At 33.2% G+C, this 19,555-nt stretch overlaps 1 protein-coding gene across 1 annotated transcript in view; it reads left to right on the forward strand.

Moving 5' to 3' along the window:
- Positions 1-1,818: 1,818 nt before the first annotated feature.
- LOC143410781 (EGF-like repeat and discoidin I-like domain-containing protein 3) overlaps positions 1,819-19,555 on the forward strand; it is a 224,590-nt gene continuing 206,853 nt past the window's right edge. Inside the window, exon 1 of the mRNA XM_076871505.1 lies at positions 1,819-1,900. Within this exon, the coding sequence (XP_076727620.1) occupies positions 1,819-1,900 (82 nt within the window). The remainder of the gene's footprint in view (positions 1,901-19,555) is intronic.

Below are 19,555 nucleotides of genomic sequence, written 5' to 3' on the forward strand. Positions count from 1 at the left end.
TAGTCAAATGGTCTTGTGCCTTTGGGCAGTGAATAACTTGTACTAGAGTCCACATCTGTTACTAGGTAAATGAATTTGAGCAGGTCTCTTAATCTTTGAACACTTTTCAATAAATTTATCTCAGATTTATGATATAAGATCTCATTTCAAGGGAGAATAAGAATGATAAGTTCTTGGCATCTTATTTTGAAGCTGTATGTTTTTACCAAAGAGAAATAAAATTATAGGAAATGGTTAATTTTTAATGATATTGAAAATTTTTTCAAATAGATATAGATATCACCCATCCTGGGGACCAAACCTGAATCCAAGAATTCATTATGGACTTCCTTCTTCGCCCTGTCCATCTGTGATTACTAAATCTTATTTATGTCCTCTCTAATACTGTCACATTTTATTGCTTTCCCATCACTACTATCACTACCTTGATCCAGATGCCCATCATTTTCCCTTGTATTATAATAATTACTTTGATTAATTCTGAACAATATCTCAGCCTTCTCCAGTCCATTCTCCATCATCCCAATGGTTCCCTTTACATGGCAGATATCCTCTGTGCCTGGCACTTGTGAGGCACTGGATTCAATTCTCAGCAAATAAATAAAATAAAGGTCCATCAACAACTAAGAAAAAAAAATTAAATGTTTCCTAAAATTTGTTTGTTGAAACTTAGTAACCAGTGTGATCCTATACAGAGATAGGAACTTTGGAAGGTGATTAAATCTTGGGCTTCATGCATACTAAGCAAGTACCCTACCACTGAGCCACACCCTGTCCTTCATGCTTAGTATGCATGAAGCCCAAGATTCAATCTGCAACACCACAAAAACACAAAATATATATTTAAAAATTTTAAAAATCACGAGGGCAGAACAATTCCAGTGAGATTAGTGATCTATAAACGGAATGTGAGGGAGCTGGTCATCCCTTTGACCTTCTTTCTTCTGCTATGTGAGGGCACAAAGAAAGGTGTCCTCTATAAAGAAGAGAATGGGCCCTCACTAGTCATTGAATCTGCTGTTGTCTGGATGATGTTTCCAGCGTCCAGGACTAAGAACTAAATTTTTGCTGTTGATATAGCCCTCAGTCTTGTGTTTTGTTATAGCAGCACAGGCAGACTGTCATACCGTTCTCCCAGTCCCTAGTTCCTTCCCCTTTTGTTTACTCTCTTGCTAAGGCATACACACTTTCTTACTTATAACAATTAGTGCCAATATTTTTTGTAATTATGTATTTCAAATTTGTAGTCTCCTTTTGATTGTGTATGTATTAGGATAAAAAATGGGGCCATAGTCTTTCTTAATAGACTCAGATTTTTATTTAAAGCATAACTCAAAGCCGTTATTCCAGAAGTGATTTTTGGTACAGTGGCACTGCTGAACACATCACTGCCTAGTCAGTATAAACATATAGAATAAAAGGAAAAATAACCTGGGGGTAAAAAATGAAGGGCGTGGTGATGCTGGTAAAAGGAGAATGAAAAGGAGAAAGCAAAAAGTCCAGTGATGAGAGGGCAGGGAGAACAGGTCTGCAAAGCAGGCATGAGTTAATGGATAGGTTGGCTGCAGTGTCCTTGCCAAGAATAGTGAGGGGGAAGACCTGCAATAGTTGAAAAAAATTATTGCAAAGAGGTGTAGAAGGGACAGGGAATCTCACACTACACATTTAGAATATAAGGAATGAAGACATAGAGTCACAGGCCTAAGTTCTGAGGCGACTTTTATCGATGGAGGAAATGGAATTTATCTCTGTATAAACTAAGAGCTGAAATGAACACTTAGTGTAAAGTGTTTATTGAAGTATGGTGTCACAGTCAGAATGGCGGTCATCTACAATACGAACAGTAATGAATGTGGAGAGGCTGTGGGGAAAGGAGCACTTTCACACTATTGGTGGGATTGTAAATTAGTTCAACGACTATGGAAATCAGTATAGAGGCTCCTTGAAAGAGTAGCATGGAACCACCACATGATCCACCTGTACCACTTCTTATTGTTTGTCTTAGGAATTAAAGTCATGATACTATAGTGATACATGCATACCCATCATGTTTATAGCAGCACAATTCATGATAGCCAAGCTATAGAACTTAGTATTTTTCAACAAACAGACAAATGTATAAAAAATGCAGTATATGTATGTGCACATACATATACACACACAGTGGAGTTTTATTCAGTCATAAAGAAACTATGTCATTTGCAGAAATAGAATCAGAGACTATTATGTTAAGTGAAATGAGTCAAACTCAGAAGGTTAAGGATCATGTTTTTTTCTCATATGTGGAAGCTAGAGAGGAAAAAGGAAAAGAAAGGTCGGGATGGATCTCATGAAAATCAAAAAGAGATCACTAGGGGAAAGGGACCAAGGGGTGTGAGGTGAGAAGAGAGTGGGAGAAGTGCTGGGGAGTGATATTGTCAAATCATATTGTTATATTCTTTATTGTATGCATGTATCAAATATGTAACAACCAATGCCATCAATATTCACAAGTATAGTGCACTAATAAAAAATGTGGGGAAAAAAGGAAAAAACTCAAAAAATTAAAACAAATATGTTGTCACTACAGGCAGTTTGCAATTATAAGAAAAATGAGTTCCTTTTTACAATTATATCTGAAATCTGATTAAAGTTGCACAATTACTAACAGGATTGAATAGAAGATGCATTGTGCTCTTAGTTTGCTCTTTAATGCACGTTTGCTGTTGGTTATCAGGACAAAAGATCCAGCTCTTGCATCCTGGCAATGAATGATAACATGGAAGAAGGTAACTCAAAAGAGACCGAGTGTAAGGTGAAATGTGTGAGGAGCCCTCAGCATTGGTGTGTCCTCCACCATAGCAGGACTCTAGAGATGCCCAACTTTAGGTGGTACTTAGAAGAGGGAAAAGGAACCTCTCTGGCAGTTACAGTACCCTTGAGCCCAGGTTTAAGATTCATCAGAGACTTTAATGGATTTCTATGGCTGGAGCTCCATTACTCCAATGGCAGGGCCAACTGAATATGCAGAAAATGCTTCAGAAGGTCTTGGGAGGAGGTAAGACTAGGAAGACTAGGATTATTTCTCTACGTTTACGTAGTTCCCTTCTCCCACCTTCTTGCACTTTCTCCCACACAGGAGGATTTTTGTCATGGGCTTAAGTTTTTAAATTTTTAAATCAATATCCAAAAGAATTCATTTTAAAATAGATCTCTGCTGCTCATAAATGTCACATCATTTATAACCACATTTTAGAGACTTCACTGAATTGCTGGTTAACCGGTTATGACTGAATGGTGGTTCAGCAGTTGAGTGCTGGTCACTATTATTGTTCTTACAGTGAAGTAATTTTGCACATGATAGATGGTTCAGATACTATACAACAATTACCATTTGTTGTATAAATGTCTAGTTCAGTGGATTCTATAGGACAAATGTCCCAAGACATATTGCTTCTCCCTAAAATCATGTCACACTGCAAAGATAAAGGCAGATAGTTACCAGTGGCTTACTTAAATGTTACAACTGCACTTAGATATTTATATATTTATTCTCATAAATTTCATAACATTTCTCCAGAGTAAGTTTATTATTCTAATCTGTCTGAAGAGGAAGCTGAAGTTAGCAAAGATATTTTTGTACCCAAATATACATTAGTAAGCAGAAAAAGATTCAAATCTTCACAGTGAGCCTGTCCTATTAACCATTATGCTGTTCTGGGAAACCATACATCAGTGAATGAAGTGATTATTTGATTGAGCCCCAAAAGATGTGCGGAAACCCCTTTGGCATTGTGGCTCTGGGGAGTGTGGGCTGCCTTGTGCAGTTGGAGAAAATAACTGCTGTGATTTCAAAGTGAGTTTTTTAAGGCACTGTGGTCTGAAGGGTCTCTTTCGATTACAGCTCCTGATGCTGATCATCTCCTGGGGCTAATATACTGCTGTGGTTCCCAAAGAGGAAGGACCAATATAAGACTCTTCTTACCAGGAAATTATGTGACACTTCCTCAATTTTGATATGATTGAGAGGATTATGAAGTTAGAATTTCAGTGAAAAGTAATGAGAATTGCTTCCTATAAAATTCTTATTTGACTAGTATTACAATTATTTAATGTTCTCTGACCTGGAATATAGAACTGAAAAGGATTTAAGAGTCCTCTGACCCAGATTTATTTTAAAATTTTATTGCACAAAAAGGTATGTGAGCCAAATATTCATCAGTGGTTAGCTAGAGTGGTTTAAGAAAGTAATATTTTTGAGAGAGTATTTAAAAGATTGTAGGAAGAAATTATTTTAGGCATATTGATAAAATAATATTTAAGCCAAAAGATAAAGAAATACATATGACTTTAAGAGTGTCATTAAAAATAATGGAATGTCATAATTTTGATGAGACTTTAGCCCACAGAGTGTAGGAACCAGTTTTTTTTTTCCCACTACTTTTACCTAGTACATGAAATACCTTCAGTAAGTATCTGCCAAATTAACCAATAGGTATGGGTTATGATTTGGATATGAAGTGTCCTCCAGAAGCTCCTGTGTGAATGCAGCAATATTCAGAGGTAAAATGATTGTGTTATGAGAACTTTAAGCTAATCAATCCATCCTAATTTGAATGGACAGACTGGGTGGTAACTGTAGACAGGTGGGCCATGGCTGTAGGACAGAGCACACTGAGGACACATCCTGGAAGGGTGTTTCTTCTTTACAGCCCTCCCTTGGCACTCTCTCTGTCTCCTGACCTTGCCTTAAGCTGTGCAGCTTTCCTCTGCTGGCCCTTCCCTCCCTTCCCTCCTTTGCCTCACTGTGGGTCCAGAGCAATGGAGTTGACCCTTTATGCACTGAGACCTCTGGAACTGTGAGCTCCAAATAAACTTTCCTACTCTAAATGGTTCTTGTTGGGTATTTTGGGCACAGTGATTCAAAAGCTGACTAAAACATTGTGACTCTGAAAGAGAAGACAGGGAATTGGAAACCATACACTGAAAAGCACAATGAATCTGGGCAAATCCGCAAAAAATTCCATAAAAGGAGGTTTGACTAAATTTAAAATGAAGACGATAGTAGAAGTACATTTCATACTTTAAGAAAAATCTTTCCTTTTTATTTCAGTTGCAGCATTTGAAGAATAAAATATTTCATTGCTCCCATGTGCCCCCTGGGCATGCATTACTTGTACATAAAAAGATTCAGTATGAAAGAAATTCAGTGTCTGCCAATACCTAGTTCTGTTTTGTGCAGGAAGGAACATTTCATACCATTACTCTACCTTCTGATTATGGTCTTCACCCATTTACCCAAATGTCAAAAATGCTGCATCCTTGGTGTCTTTGGTATCTCTGTTTCCACAAGGCACTGCTGAGAAATTCTTCCATATATGAATTGTGAATATAGCAAATTAATTATTTTTTTGTTGATCATGATTTTTAGGGGAAGTTTTTATTCTATTAGGTATGCTATCGTCAGAAATAGAATATATTGTTATTATCTCTCTGGATATTGATATTATATTTGATTATTAGTTTATCTTAAGGCATTGTAGTCTGATCAACCAAGGAAAAGTTATTTTTTACCTTTGACACAGAAATCCCTTTCAGTTCCAAACAGTTCTTCCATTATGTTCTTGCTTTTCATCCCTTATTAATTGGAGGTTTATTGTGAAAAATCTAAAAGATGATTACATCATTGTGACTATTTCAGTTTCCTAGGACTATTTTTCTAATAGTACTTTTTAGTGAAATGTTCATTTCATACCCATAAAAACCTCTCATTTGTTTCTTTGTAGGAAGGTATTCATTATCTTTTAATTATCTCATTTAATATATATTCAAATGTTAATTTGCATGTATAATATATAATATATAAAATTAGTAATATTCTAATATTTATAACTATTTAATTTCTTGATTTTCATAGTTTTTGAATGTATATAATAATTACTTTTTAAATCTCTACAGACATGTTCTATATGTACTATATAGTTCATAGTATATCTTCTTCAGAGAAATGTTTATTTAGACCTTTTGCCTATTTTTAAAATGAAATTATTTAGGGTTATTTCTGTCAGTTTTATGAATCTTTATATACCTGGATATTAATCTCTTTTCAAATTCAGTGTTTGCAAATATGTTCTCCTATATTTTAGATTGTTTCTTCAGTTTGTTGATTGTTTCCTTTGTAGGAGCTTTAGTTTGATATAATCCCATTTGTATACTTTTAATTTTTGTGCTTTGGGCATCTTATCCAAAAATCATTGCCTAAACTGGTATCTTAAAGTTTTTCCTCTATCATTTTCTTCTAGAAATCTCAGTGTCAGGTCTTAACATTTGGGCTTGTTATCCAATTTGAGTTGATTTTTGTATGTAAGGACAGATGAGTGTCTAGTTTCATTCTTATGCATAAAGATATTCAGTTTTCCCAGCATCATTTATTAAAGAGATTATTTCTTTGCTCATGTATGTTTTTGGTTGCTTTGTCAAAATCAGTTGGGTAGAGACACATGGACTTATTTCTGGGTCCTCTGTTCTGATCTTTTGATCTCTGTATTGATTTTTAGTGCAATACTATGATGTTTTGACTACTGTAGCTTTACAGTGTGTTTTGAGATCATATAGCATATTGCCTCCAGCTTTGTTCTTTTGCTTAAGATTTGTTTGTTTCCACAATTTAGCTATTGTGAATTGTGCTGCTAGAAACATCGATATGGCTGTGTCCCTGTAGTATGCTGTTTTAACTCCTTTGGGTATAGACTGAGGAAAGGGACAGCTGGGTCAAATAGTGGTTCCATTCCCAATTTTCCAAGAAATCTCCATACTGCTTTTTTATATTGGCTGCAACAATTTGCAGTGTTTGAGTGTACCTTTTCCCCCACATCCTTGTCAACACTTACTGTTGTTTTATGAAGATAATAGCTGCCATTCTGACTGGAGTGAGATTAAATATTAGAGTGGTTTTGATTTGCATTTCTCTAATTTCTAGTGATGATGAACATTTTTTCATGTATTTGTTGATTGATTGTGTATCATCTTCTGAGAAGTGTCTCTTCAGGTCCTTGGCCCATTTATTGATTGGATTATTTGTTTTTTTGGTGTTTAGCTTTTGGAGTTCTTTATATAACCCAGTGATTAGTGCTCTATCTGATGTATGAGGGGTAAAGATGTAGGCTCTCTATTCACCTCACAGATTGTTTCTGTTGCTGAGAAGAAACTTTTTAGTTTGAGTCCATCCCATTTATTGAATCTTGATTTTAATTCTTGTGCCACAGGAGTATTATTAAGGAAGTTGGCTAAACTGTGAAACCAACCTAGATGTCCTTCAATAGATGAATGGATAAAAAATATATATGGCATATATACACAATGGAATATTACTCAGCAATAAAGAGAATAAAATCATGGCATTTTCAAGGTAAATGGATGGAGTTAGAGAAGATAATGCTAAGGAAAGTTAGCCAATCCCCTAAAACCAAATGCTGAACGTTTTCTTTGATATAAGGAGGCTGATTCATAGTGGGATAGGGAGACGGAGCATGGGAGGAATACACTAACTCTAGATAGGACAGAGGGGTTGGAGGGAAAGGGAGGGGTCATGGGGTAATTAATGATGGTGGAATGTGATAATCATTACTATCCAAAGTACATGTATGAAGACACGAATTGGTGTGAATATACTATGTATACAACCAGATATATGAAAAATTGTGCTCAATATATGTAATAAGGATTGTAATGCAAAAAAAAAAATTCGTTTGGCTATTCAGACTATTTTTACTGCCCTGTTTATTGCAGAACTATTCACAGTGACCAAGGTATGGAATTAACCAAGGCGCCTCTTGATAGATGAAAGGATAAAGAAAATATAGTGTGTATACAGAATGGAATATTTTTTAGCTATAAAAGTAATGAAATCCTATCTTTTGTGGCAACAGGGATGAAAGCGGTATTGTTGTGCTAAGTGAAATAAGCTAAACACAGAAGAACAAGTACTGCATACTCTCATCCATATGTGAAATCTCAAAGAATTAATATATAAATAGAGAATAGTAATAGTTGTTAGAAGCCAGAAAGGGCAGGAGGGAGAGAGAACAGAGAAAGAATACAGAGATAAAAATTCTAGTGTTTACATCACAACAGAGTGACAATAACTTTTAACAATTTATCATCCACATTATAAAGAACTAGAAAAGGGCAATTTGAAGGTTCCCAACACAAAGGAATGCTAAATATTTAAAGAGAAAGAAATGCTAATTATACCAATTTAATCATTAGACATTGTGTACATGTTCTGAATACACACACACACATACACACACACACACACACACACACCATACCTCATAAATAAATGTAATTATTATGTGTCAACTAAAAAATAAAAAAAATGAACAACTTTAAAAAAATGGTGCTTAGTGGTATGACTCTTAAAAAATATTTTTTTAATAAAAAGATTGAGACCTAAGGGTATTGTCCAAGTTTTCTCCTTTTGTATTTGTCATTCTGCATTAACTTGGCCCTTTGAAATTAAACAAATGGAGTATATTAGTGTATGTGCTTACTACTTGATATTTTGTTTAGATTTTCATCTAAGAAGATTTTATACTTATTGTTTACTCTATCTAAAACTACAAATTTCTCTGAATCCTGATTTCAAAAGACAAATTATGGACTAAGGATATAGCTTAGGGTCACTCACATAACAAGTGATAGGCCCTGAGTTCAGTCTCCAAATTTAAACAATCAAATGATAAATTATGTTCATTTTCAACTGTGTACAAGTTGTAGAATTTTAGCAAATAAAATATATTAGTTGGTGTAAAGTTCTTTATACTTTATAGCTTTAATTCTTAGTGATCAGCCATCATCTTTGCAATATAAATATAAGAAATCAGTTATAATTTACTAATTCACAAAATCAAAGTGAGAAGAAGTGACAAACTACTTGATGATAGCATTAGTAGGAATTTTACCTCTGAACATCAGTTTAATTCTGTGTTCTTCACAATTATTTGGGGGGGGTGGGGTTCCAGGGATTGAACTGAGGGACACTCAACCACTGAGCCACATCCCCAGCCCTATTTTGTATTTTATATACAGACAAGTTCTCAATGAGTTGCTTAGTGCCTTGCTTTTGCTGAGCCTGGCTTTGAACTCAAGATCCACCTGCCTCAGCTTTGGAATTATAGGCATGTGCCACCATGCCCGACTCTCCTTGCACATTTTTTTGAAGTCAACTGCATATTTTCTTACTAGTCATCCTTCATTTATCTTTCTGTGACTATGTATCCATCATCCATCCATCCATGTACATTTAAGATAGCCCAATTTTCCCTCTCTTCTGGGTAATAAAAGCTACTAAACATTTGGTTTTTCCCCTATACTGCAGTATGCTCATGGGATGGAATTTCAAGATGATCCTACTCAGAGGAAGCTCTTTGTGTCCATCATAGCCATTGAGGAACTGTCAGGTTACAATTTAAGTTGTGTATCTCTGAATCACATTTTCCTGGTATCACTGACAAATGTCAGTAATGCTAATTTAGTGACACTTTCTCTGGACTCTCCTTTCTCAGGACTTACGTCTCCACCAGTTATGATCCTGACATGTCTTCTATATACATGAAAGAGAAAGGGGTGCTCTTAAGTCCAGTAAGGGAGACAGCTACTTGAGCTTATGAAATCTTGCACTGAAAGCTAAAATTCTATATTCAGAACATCATCTTGAAATGTCTAAAATGACTTTCACCTGAGTTAAGAAATCAACCTTTGTAGTACTTAGTTCACTTTATTTTCCCAGAATGAGTCTGCTATTATATTCCTCCTTCTATCAGTCAAATAATACCCTTCCACAGATTGGCTACAGAGGATTTCAGCGAGTTTTCTAATGGGATGAATGTATTCCACCTCACACACCATCTTTACCAACTTGCCCCTAACTCTAAGAATGAATAATTCAATAATTTCCTAAGACTGTATATAATGAATTTACTTATTTATTCATCAAGTATTGATTGAGGATACTTTGTTCTCATTCTGAATATATATGAAAGGCATTAAAAAGAACGTAAATGAATAGCCCCTGTACCCAAGTCGATCCTACTGCTACAGGGGAAAAAAAAAGTACGCAGAGAAACATTTATTTGACTGCTCTCATTTAAGAAAAAAATAATATCAATATCAGTGAGGAAATTAAATAAAATAAACAGCAGATATGTTGTAAGGGCTGAAGTGCCAACCTTTTCCTTTCCCCACAGAATTTGAGAATACTGTTCTGAGCTGTTCTAAGATCTGTTTCCTGTGGTGGGGGTGGGGGCCAGTTTGAGTACAGACAGGTTACTAGCACTGCAGGAGGCCCCCTAGTGGCCCTTCTTTTATGAACTGAGGATCTGGATTATGCATAAAACCAAAACAACTATAAAATTTCATTTATAATTCAGCGCAATTCTAAATGCTGACTAATCTTCTTATAATCTTGTAAAATAGACAATGTTTTTGTTGCTCTGCTTATTAAAGACAGATAAAGAAAGATGGCTGAGGGTGAAGAAGTATCTTATCAACAAAGATGCTATTTAAATTTTCTTTTCACTTTTTCCTGCAAAGGATGGGCAAGACTGATTATATAGATAAAGTACATATCTTTAATTTAATTAAAATTTTTCTGTGTATAAGTTTGGAACCTATAATTATACTGTTTCTAACATAATAATTGCTTAGAGTAAATTCCATTTTTGTTTTTTGTAAAGTTTTCTGACTTTGAGGAGAGGAAAATCTCATGCATATAAAGTTTAGATTGTGTCTGTAAAGCAGTGAAATAAACTATCCTGAGACTCTATTGTAATGAGTTATTTGAGTACTTAAAATGTAACAAGTTACACCTTTCCAAAGCCTTTTGGCAAGTTGGTAAGGTGTGCACAGTAGTTAGATCCTATGGCTTTGTCTTCCTTTGACTGTTCTTTGCTGTCAGAATCAAAGGGATTCATTTCTGAATCCCAATCATTACAGACCAGGTTTAACACTCAACACCTTTTCTTTTTTCAGTAAAGGGGAGAGCAACTGGTTTCTCTAGGAAAAACATTCGTTTGGGGAAAATTCTAGTCTTTGCTTATCTTATTCATTTCACTTTTATTTGGGATGAAGTAGTTATTTGAGATTTTAGAATTTAATATCTATAATATATGCCTCTGGAAAATGATGTGCTCTCTTTCTAAGTATATTAGGTATCTAGGTATTTAGCTGTTTAAATAAGATATTTGAAATCAGTAAGAAGATAATTTGAGAAATGAAGTTTCTCCTATAAATCTGAGTTTACTGTTTTAAAAATTACAGATTATATAATATTATACAGGCCATCTGATAATTCCTAGTCCCTTATTTTTCTGTTGTTTCGAGGACATGATATGACCTCTCATTTTATTTGCCAGTATTAGAAATCGTATTTGCTAAAATACTTTGAAAAACTTTATTTTTATGTTGATTTTTTATTATGGTAAAATTGTCTTAGCCGTTATTAAATAGTGATAAGTAGCAATTACTAGAAGAAATTTCCAAATAACTTATACAATAGAAGTAAGAAAAAAATACCAGTAATACCTTATTAATCTTAAGGTGGCAAGAAAATATCAAACACAGAAACAAAGACAAGAAGTTCTCACAAGAGGTGGTATAATCAGTGTGCCAACTTCCAGAAAATTACATAAATTAGTAATATGGCATAGTGTCATAGAATACAGTGAAATAAGTTATACAACTCTAAGCCTTTCCTGGCAAGCCCTGTGTAATGGGAACAAATGTATTCTTTATAGTAAAACATCTAAAGAGCAAGCATCTTACATTTATAAAATAGGGAAATAGAGGAAAATCACTATTTTGAATATTCCTGGGAAAACAGTATTACAGAAATACTTCAGCACATTTAATAGAATTTGTCCAACTTTAATTTGCTTTTCTTGCCTTCATTGTAGAGTGATTGTTAGAATCTGTAAACAAGTCAGGATGGCGCCTGGCATTTTGCCAGAGAAATGTTAGAGTCTGTAAACAAGTCTGGATGGCGCCTGGCAAAATGCCAGAGGGAGTGGTTTGTGAAGTAACGCCAATGGCCAATGAACCATTAAGTGTGGAGATTCCTGATTGGTTGACTGCTGTATCTAGTTCATGTTAATTAGATAAGCTGTGTGGAATGTATAAATACCGCTCCTGTTCTACAATAAACGGCTCCTACTCCTGCTGTATCAACGTACACAAGTTTTTCATCACCCCCCCCCCCCCATTATTTTGCTGCAGCCGGACTGTGGCAAGTGATAACGTTCAGATAGTAGATACAGTGTTTTGGTTTTCAAAAGTAGCATTTGCATTGACAGATGAAAAGCAAGGTCATTTTTCCTATTCATGCATTCCCCATCTTGATAAGAAAAGAAGAAATTTCATATAAATTTGCTTGTTCTCAAAGCAGACATGCTTTTTTGCATTTCTCATAGAAAATAAATGTATAGAACTGAGTTCTTTTAGTATATCCCCACCCTCAAGTGTCACACAATGAAGTTGAAAGTACCCTGAGGAGAATTCCAAGCATTTTAAAGAAAAATTTTAAGTATATGCCTCTCCTCCTCCCAACAGAAATATCTTACAGTAGCAGTGAAAGATAACTTGAAACACAAACAGTTACTTGAATTTTACTTCAGTCAGGGTCCTGCACTTCTTTTACTGATGGAATGATAGGAAGCATTTTACTAAAGCTAAGTTCTGGTGTTCTATGAGCTGAGGAAGTTTGCCATTTACTGCACTGAAGCAGAGTCATTGCAGAGAGAGATTGGGGTGAGCTTCATATTTCTGTCGAGTGATTTATAATATACACGAGGAAACCCTAGGCACATAGAAATCATCTATCCATTTTAGAATTATTTGATTCAAGGTTTAGCAATCAAGAGTCACCTAAAGCATTTATTGTTAGATGGATTGCACTGTTCAGTGTGGACATGCAAAGATTTATTCCCTTGGGAATGTTAAAGCTCATTCTCTTATGGTAATAGCCACATCTTTCTTTTAAAATTAGTAACATAGAGAAAGAGGGGAGGTGGGGGTAATATTGTATAGCCAAAATCATCATGACACAAATGTTCACAAAATGTTATATGCTTGGATTTATTCCATCTTCAGGCACAGCTTTAAGAAACAAGTTCTAAATATAGAACTTCTGGTTCCGTAAAAGAGGATTACTGAGAAAGGATCAAATGTTTAATTGCATATGATATGCTTCTATAGTTATGCTTCCAAAAATGCTTCCTGTTATCCATCCTTTGCTAAAACTCTTGTGCACTGATGACTTCTTTCCAACTCTAATGAAGCAATGGGAATGTTACTTCTAAAGAACATTAATGAATGTTATTAAGGTGATAAATTTAATAACAAAAACTACTACTACTCTTTGAAATTGACCAAATTATGTGGTGTGCATATATGAATATATCTCAGTGAATTTCACCTTTATGTATACTACAAAGCACCAGTTAAAAAACAAACCAATAATAGAAGGATGTCCAGTGGAGTAGAGGAAAGGGAACAGAGGGATGGAGAAGGGGAGGGAGAGAGGAAGAATTGGAGACTGGAATGGAATCAATTTTATTTCATGCATGTGTGATTATGTCAAAATAAACTTCAATATCATATATTATTATAATGCACTAATAAAAAGACTCTTCAAAAAAGACAAACAACTATTCTTTGAAAACAATTCAGTCATTCATTTGCCAAAATGATACAGTCAACCTTTTATGTACTGACAAGTCCTTCACACCCTACCTCCATATAAAACTGAAATGAATTAGAGTTTCTCCCTCAGAGGAAGAAGTTGAAGGAACCCCTGCTTTCTTATCCTTGCCAGAAAATAGAAGAGGTAAAAATAATAAAAATAAAATGTCTCCCTAAGAATTCGTTATCAGGTGTCATAGTTTCCATGCATATGAGACCACACTTAACTTGGACTGTATGGATCCAAACACTGCAAACACAAAACTTAACGTAAGTCATCTTGGAAAGTCGATGTCCCAGGTACATTAACTGATGTAGGTGAAAAATGTCTCTCTACATGAAAAATGAAATACATAACTAAAGTCATTCTCACAGAAAAAAAATGCCAAAGTACATGAATCAAAAAAACAAATGAAATAATAACTAAATATATAGAGAATTAAGCCACTATAAAAAAGATTTAGAAGTGCAGATCAAATTTGCAAGGACTGTACATAATAAAATTGTTAAACACAGAATATAAAATAATTACATTATTCTCTTTAAACAACAATAACAATCAGGAAAAAGCCAGGAAAGTTGAGGTTGAAATATGACAAAGGCACAGGTGATGGTAAATATTTTCCTGTTACATTGGAAATGAAACAAAATTGAATTGCTGAAAATGAAAGCCATAATAACAGCAAATCTTTTAGAAACAAATGTATTAAATGGAAAACTAAAGAATAGGTAGAATTAAAAGTCCATGAAGAGCTATTTGTGAATGGGTATGGAGTTTTAGTAACAGAATAAATATGTTCTGGAGACTTAGGTTGTAGCTTAGTTGCTCCTGTGTGTAGTCATCTTTTTGTAGCTGTGGAATACTGGTTCCAGGAACCCTAGTGAATACCCAAATCCCAACACCTTCATGCCCCTAGTGTAAAATGATGAAGTGTTTGTACATACTCTACATAGCCCTCCTGTATACTTTAAATTATCTTTGCATTGCTAATAATACCTAATCAAAATGCCATGTGAATAGTGTTATACTTTATTATTTGTTGGTAAATGACAAAGGAAAAGTCTGTATGGATGCAGTGTTTTTCTGAATATTTTCAATTTGAAGTTGGTTGAAACAGCAGAATCCACAGATATCAAGCACAACTGTACTTTGTTCTTGAAATTTACTGAGAATAGATCTTAAATGTTCTTTCAACAAAAAAGAAAGTAATTACATGAGGTGATAGATGTATTAATGATCTTGATTTCATTTCAGAATGCATACATATCTCAAAATATTCCTTAAATACATAATTTTTATGTACATGTATATCAATAAAACCAGAATAAAAAGACATTTGGTTCACAAGAAGAGACATTTAAGGAATGAATCATATTGTGACATAGAGAGAAAATGAGATGGAAAAAAAGCTTAAAAGAGATATTAAGAAGAATAAAAGATAAATACATTCTAACATATATCTAATTCAACTTTCAAAAAGACAATATAGAAAATGACTTTTTTAAAAGTCGAGATAAATCTAAAATATTTTCTAGAAATAATGAAAAATTTGGTTCACACACAAAATGAAAGGAAGAAGAATTAAAAAAATCCACATTTGATGGAACACCATGAAACTGCTGAATGATAATGGCAAAGAGATCTTATAATGGAATTGTAGAGAAAATAACAAGACTGCTAAAACAGTGAAATCTAGATTTATGTTTGGTTTTCCCCTAGATGTTGTTGTTATATATTGCTGTTTTTACAGTAAAATGAAGATAACAATATTGGCTAACTTAGCCAGAATTAGGTATACAGTTATATGGTGTTAAATATTTTTATAATGTGGTGCAAACATTATTGCAGTGCATCTCCAGAATTCTTTTCATCTTGTAAAACTGAAGCCCTAGATATTAAACAATAATTCTTCATTTGCCCTTGCCCCAAACCTATGGCAATCACCATTCTACTCTTTCTGCCTATATTTCTGGCTGCTCCAACTTTGTCATATAGTGGAATCTTGTAATGTTTGTTTTATGATGCTGGCTTATTTCACTAAGCACAATATCCTCAAGGTTTATTCCTGTTGTAGCACATGTTAGAACTTCTTCTGTTTAATGCTGAAGATCTTCTGGTGCTTTTATATACCACATTTTCCTTATCCATTCATACGTGGATGAATACTTGGGATGCTTCTAATTATTATCTATTGTTAATAATGCTGCTGTGGACATGGTTTTGCAAATGGACCTTTCAGGACCTGATTTCAGTTCTATACTTCATCACAAGTAGAATTTTAGGAAGACATTGTAACTTATTTTTACTTTAATTTTTTTGAGGACCCACTAAACTATTTTCCATGATTGCAATCCTCTTTTACATTCCTGCTAAGAGTGAACAAGAGTTCTATTTACTCTACATCCTCTCAAACACTTTTTTTCCTACTTTGTGTGTGTTTGTTTTCTGAAAGTTCCGTTCCTAGTAGTCATGAAGTAATATCTGATTTCATTTACTTTCCTTTTTCTGCAATGATTGTTGATGTTGACCTTCTTTCCATGAACTTGTTAGTTATTAGTATTTTTTATCTGGAGACATGCCTGTATAAATCTTTTGTTCATTTTCGAATCAGGTTAGTTGAGTATTTTTCTTCTTCTTGTTATTGTGGTTTATGAACTATCTATAAATTCTGGATATTAATCAGACATGACTTATAAATATTTATTCTCCTTCTGTGGCTAAAATTCTTCATTGATAATGTCTATTGATAAAAAAATGCTTTTGAAATCTCATATAATTCATTTTGTTTATTTGGTATTTTTTTGCCTATATCTTTTATGTCATATCAAAAAACCATAGCCAAATCTAATATCACGAGATCATGCAGTTTTCTAGTAAATACTTTATGTTTTTTTGGATCTTGGACTTAAATTTGACCCATTTTGATTTAATTTTTATGTATAGTGCTAGGTAGGGTCTCATTTCATTCTTTTGTATGAGGATGTGGTGTTTTCTTAGTACCATTTGTTGAAAAGACTGTCCTTTGTCCATTTAATGATTTTGGCACCTTTGTCAAAAATCATTCAGCTGTTTGTGTGAGGGTTAATTTCTAGACACTCTATTTCATTACACTTTTGTGTATGTCTGACTTTTTATTAGTACCACAGTCTATTGATTATTACAGCTTTTTAGTAAGTGTTGAAAACTAGTAGATTGAGTTCTTTGGCTTTGTTCTTACCTTCCAAGATTGTTTTGGTTTTGGGGGGCCAACTTAAGAATTTAACTTAAAAAAAAATTATTGAAATTTAAGAAGAGGTTTACTTTTAGCAAAAACCACATCGGGACATTGATCAAAATTACAATGAATCTACAGAACGCATTTTTAAATTAATTTTTACTTGTTCTTTTTACATGTACATGACTAAGTACTGACATTGTAACAACATTATGTCTTCCTTTTCATGAACATGGAATATGATTCTATTTATTTAATGTCATTTTTAATTTCACTATGAATGTCTTGAAATTGTCATTGTATAACTAGTTCACCTCCTTAATTAATTCCCCAATACTTTATTCTTTGATCCCATTATATATGGGATTGTTTTCATAATTTCTCCTTCAGATTTTTTTTGTGTTTTTTTTTGAAACATGATAGATATTTGTGTGTTTACTTTGTGTTTTGATGTCTTAAAGAATCCATTTATTAGTTCTAATTTACTGTGGAATCTTTAGGAATTTCTGCATATTGGATCATATTACCTTTAAAGAGGGACATTTTACTCCTTCCTTTCTAATTTGAATGCCTGAAATTCTTTAGCTTGCCTAATTGGCTTGGCTAGATCTTTCAGTACTAAGTTGCATAAATAAGGTACAAGTAAGCTAAGTGAGTCTTGTTCATGGCCTTAGAAGACAAGCTTTTAACCTTCAGCCATGGAGTATGATGATTGATATGAAATTTTAATATGTGGATTTTATTGAATGTGTTAAGTAAGATGGTAGAATTAAGTAAAAAAAATTAGTAATCTCAATCAGTGTGAATGTACTTTCTATTTCAAAGAAAAGATGAAATAAAATAATAAAACAAAATATTTATCAATGATACTTTGAAAGATAAGGATACAAAGTTTGAAAGAAAAATAATGGGAAACAATTAAGTACCAAAATAAAAGTGTTTAATTACACAAAATAGACACAAAGGAAAAAAGCAATACTAGAGATTTAGTGATTACATGTTTATAAAATGTTTAAGTCTCCTGTAACATATGCCATTTCTGATCTTGTATCAGCTAATAACAGTTTAAAATACTTGAAATCAAAATTAAAAAGTAGACTGGTAAATGAACTGTCAAGGAACATTGTGGTAATTGTATAATTACTCATATTCTGGTAGTAGATAGAATAAAATGGAAAAAAGTGTGTCTGTAAAAGGGAAATATGAATAACCCAAACTTAATTCAATAGATTCATATATAGAACAGTTCTGTCAACACATGGAGAATACATTCTATTTTTAAGATTATCTCAGATTGCGCTAGATCTAGATAATTAAAAAAAAATCTCAACATTTTTCAGAGATTGAGATTTTATTCTTAATACATAAGTTTAGCCAAAAGGGAATGAAATAACTAGAAAACTCTGTAAGGTTGTTACTTAAAAAATACACATTAATAAAATGCCCATGAATCAAAGAATTCATAGTTGAATTTATAAAATGATTTGAAGTGAATGATAATGGAAATAATACATTTCTGCTGAAGCATACAATAAAACAATAAATTAGAGGCAAATGTATAACTATTAGGGCTTACATTAAGAAAGAAAACTATTAGGCAGGTGGCATGGTGTACACCTGTAATCTCAGCAGTTCAGAAGGTTAAGACAAGAGGATCTTAAATTCAAAGCCAGCCTCAGCCAAAAAGTAAGGTGCTAAGCAATTCAGTGAGACCCTGTCTCTAACTAAAATACAAAATAGGGCTGGTAGTGTTCCTCAGTGAACAGGTGCCCGTGAGTTCAATTCCCAGAATCTCCACAAAAAAGAAAGAAAAATATTGACACTATGTATTATATTTTAGAAGTGAAATTTAAAAAAAAATAGTAAAAAATAAGAGTATAAGCCAAATAAAATTAAGGAGTTAATAAAGACGAGAACCCAAATTTAAAAATGGAAAAAATATAATTAAGATCAACAAGATAAAAAACTAGCTTTTCAAAATTGGTATGGTAAAGTTTCAAAACCTCTGTCAAGATTCATCATGATAAAAGAGGAAAGGCTTAAATATACAATATTAAAAGAAATGATATAGACATACAGCAAATATTATACAGAATAAAAAGATAATTAGAGATATAAAATAGCAAATTTCTACAAAAATACAAGTGCAAAAATCCATTGAGTCATAGAAAATCTGAATACATCCCAAATTATTAAAAATAATTAAAGGGAAATACATAACTATGAAGAAAATTCTAAGCCAGAAATAGAATGTACTTTTTATATTATGAGGCTTTTATCATTTTGATCTCTAAACCCAACAAAAAACAATTGAAAAATTATAAATTATTTTTATTCATAAAAATAAATTCAAAAACCATGAACAAATTTTAAAAAATTGAAGTAATGTGGGAATAAAATATAATAAAGTGTAACCAAACTGGGTTTATTCTGTGTATGCAATCTGGCTGACACTTTGAAAATCATGTCACCATATTAATATGTTAACAAGAAAAAAATAATTATCTAAAATAGTTGAAGACAATCATTTAATAATATTCAACGATTATTCATGACCAAAATTCTCAGCCAAGTAGAACAGAAACAAATTCCTTTCTTACATTGATAAGGACTCTCTACCA

The sequence above is a fragment of the Callospermophilus lateralis genome, chromosome 11 (assembly GCF_048772815.1).
Source record: "Callospermophilus lateralis isolate mCalLat2 chromosome 11, mCalLat2.hap1, whole genome shotgun sequence".
Lineage (NCBI taxonomy): Eukaryota > Metazoa > Chordata > Mammalia > Rodentia > Sciuridae > Callospermophilus > Callospermophilus lateralis.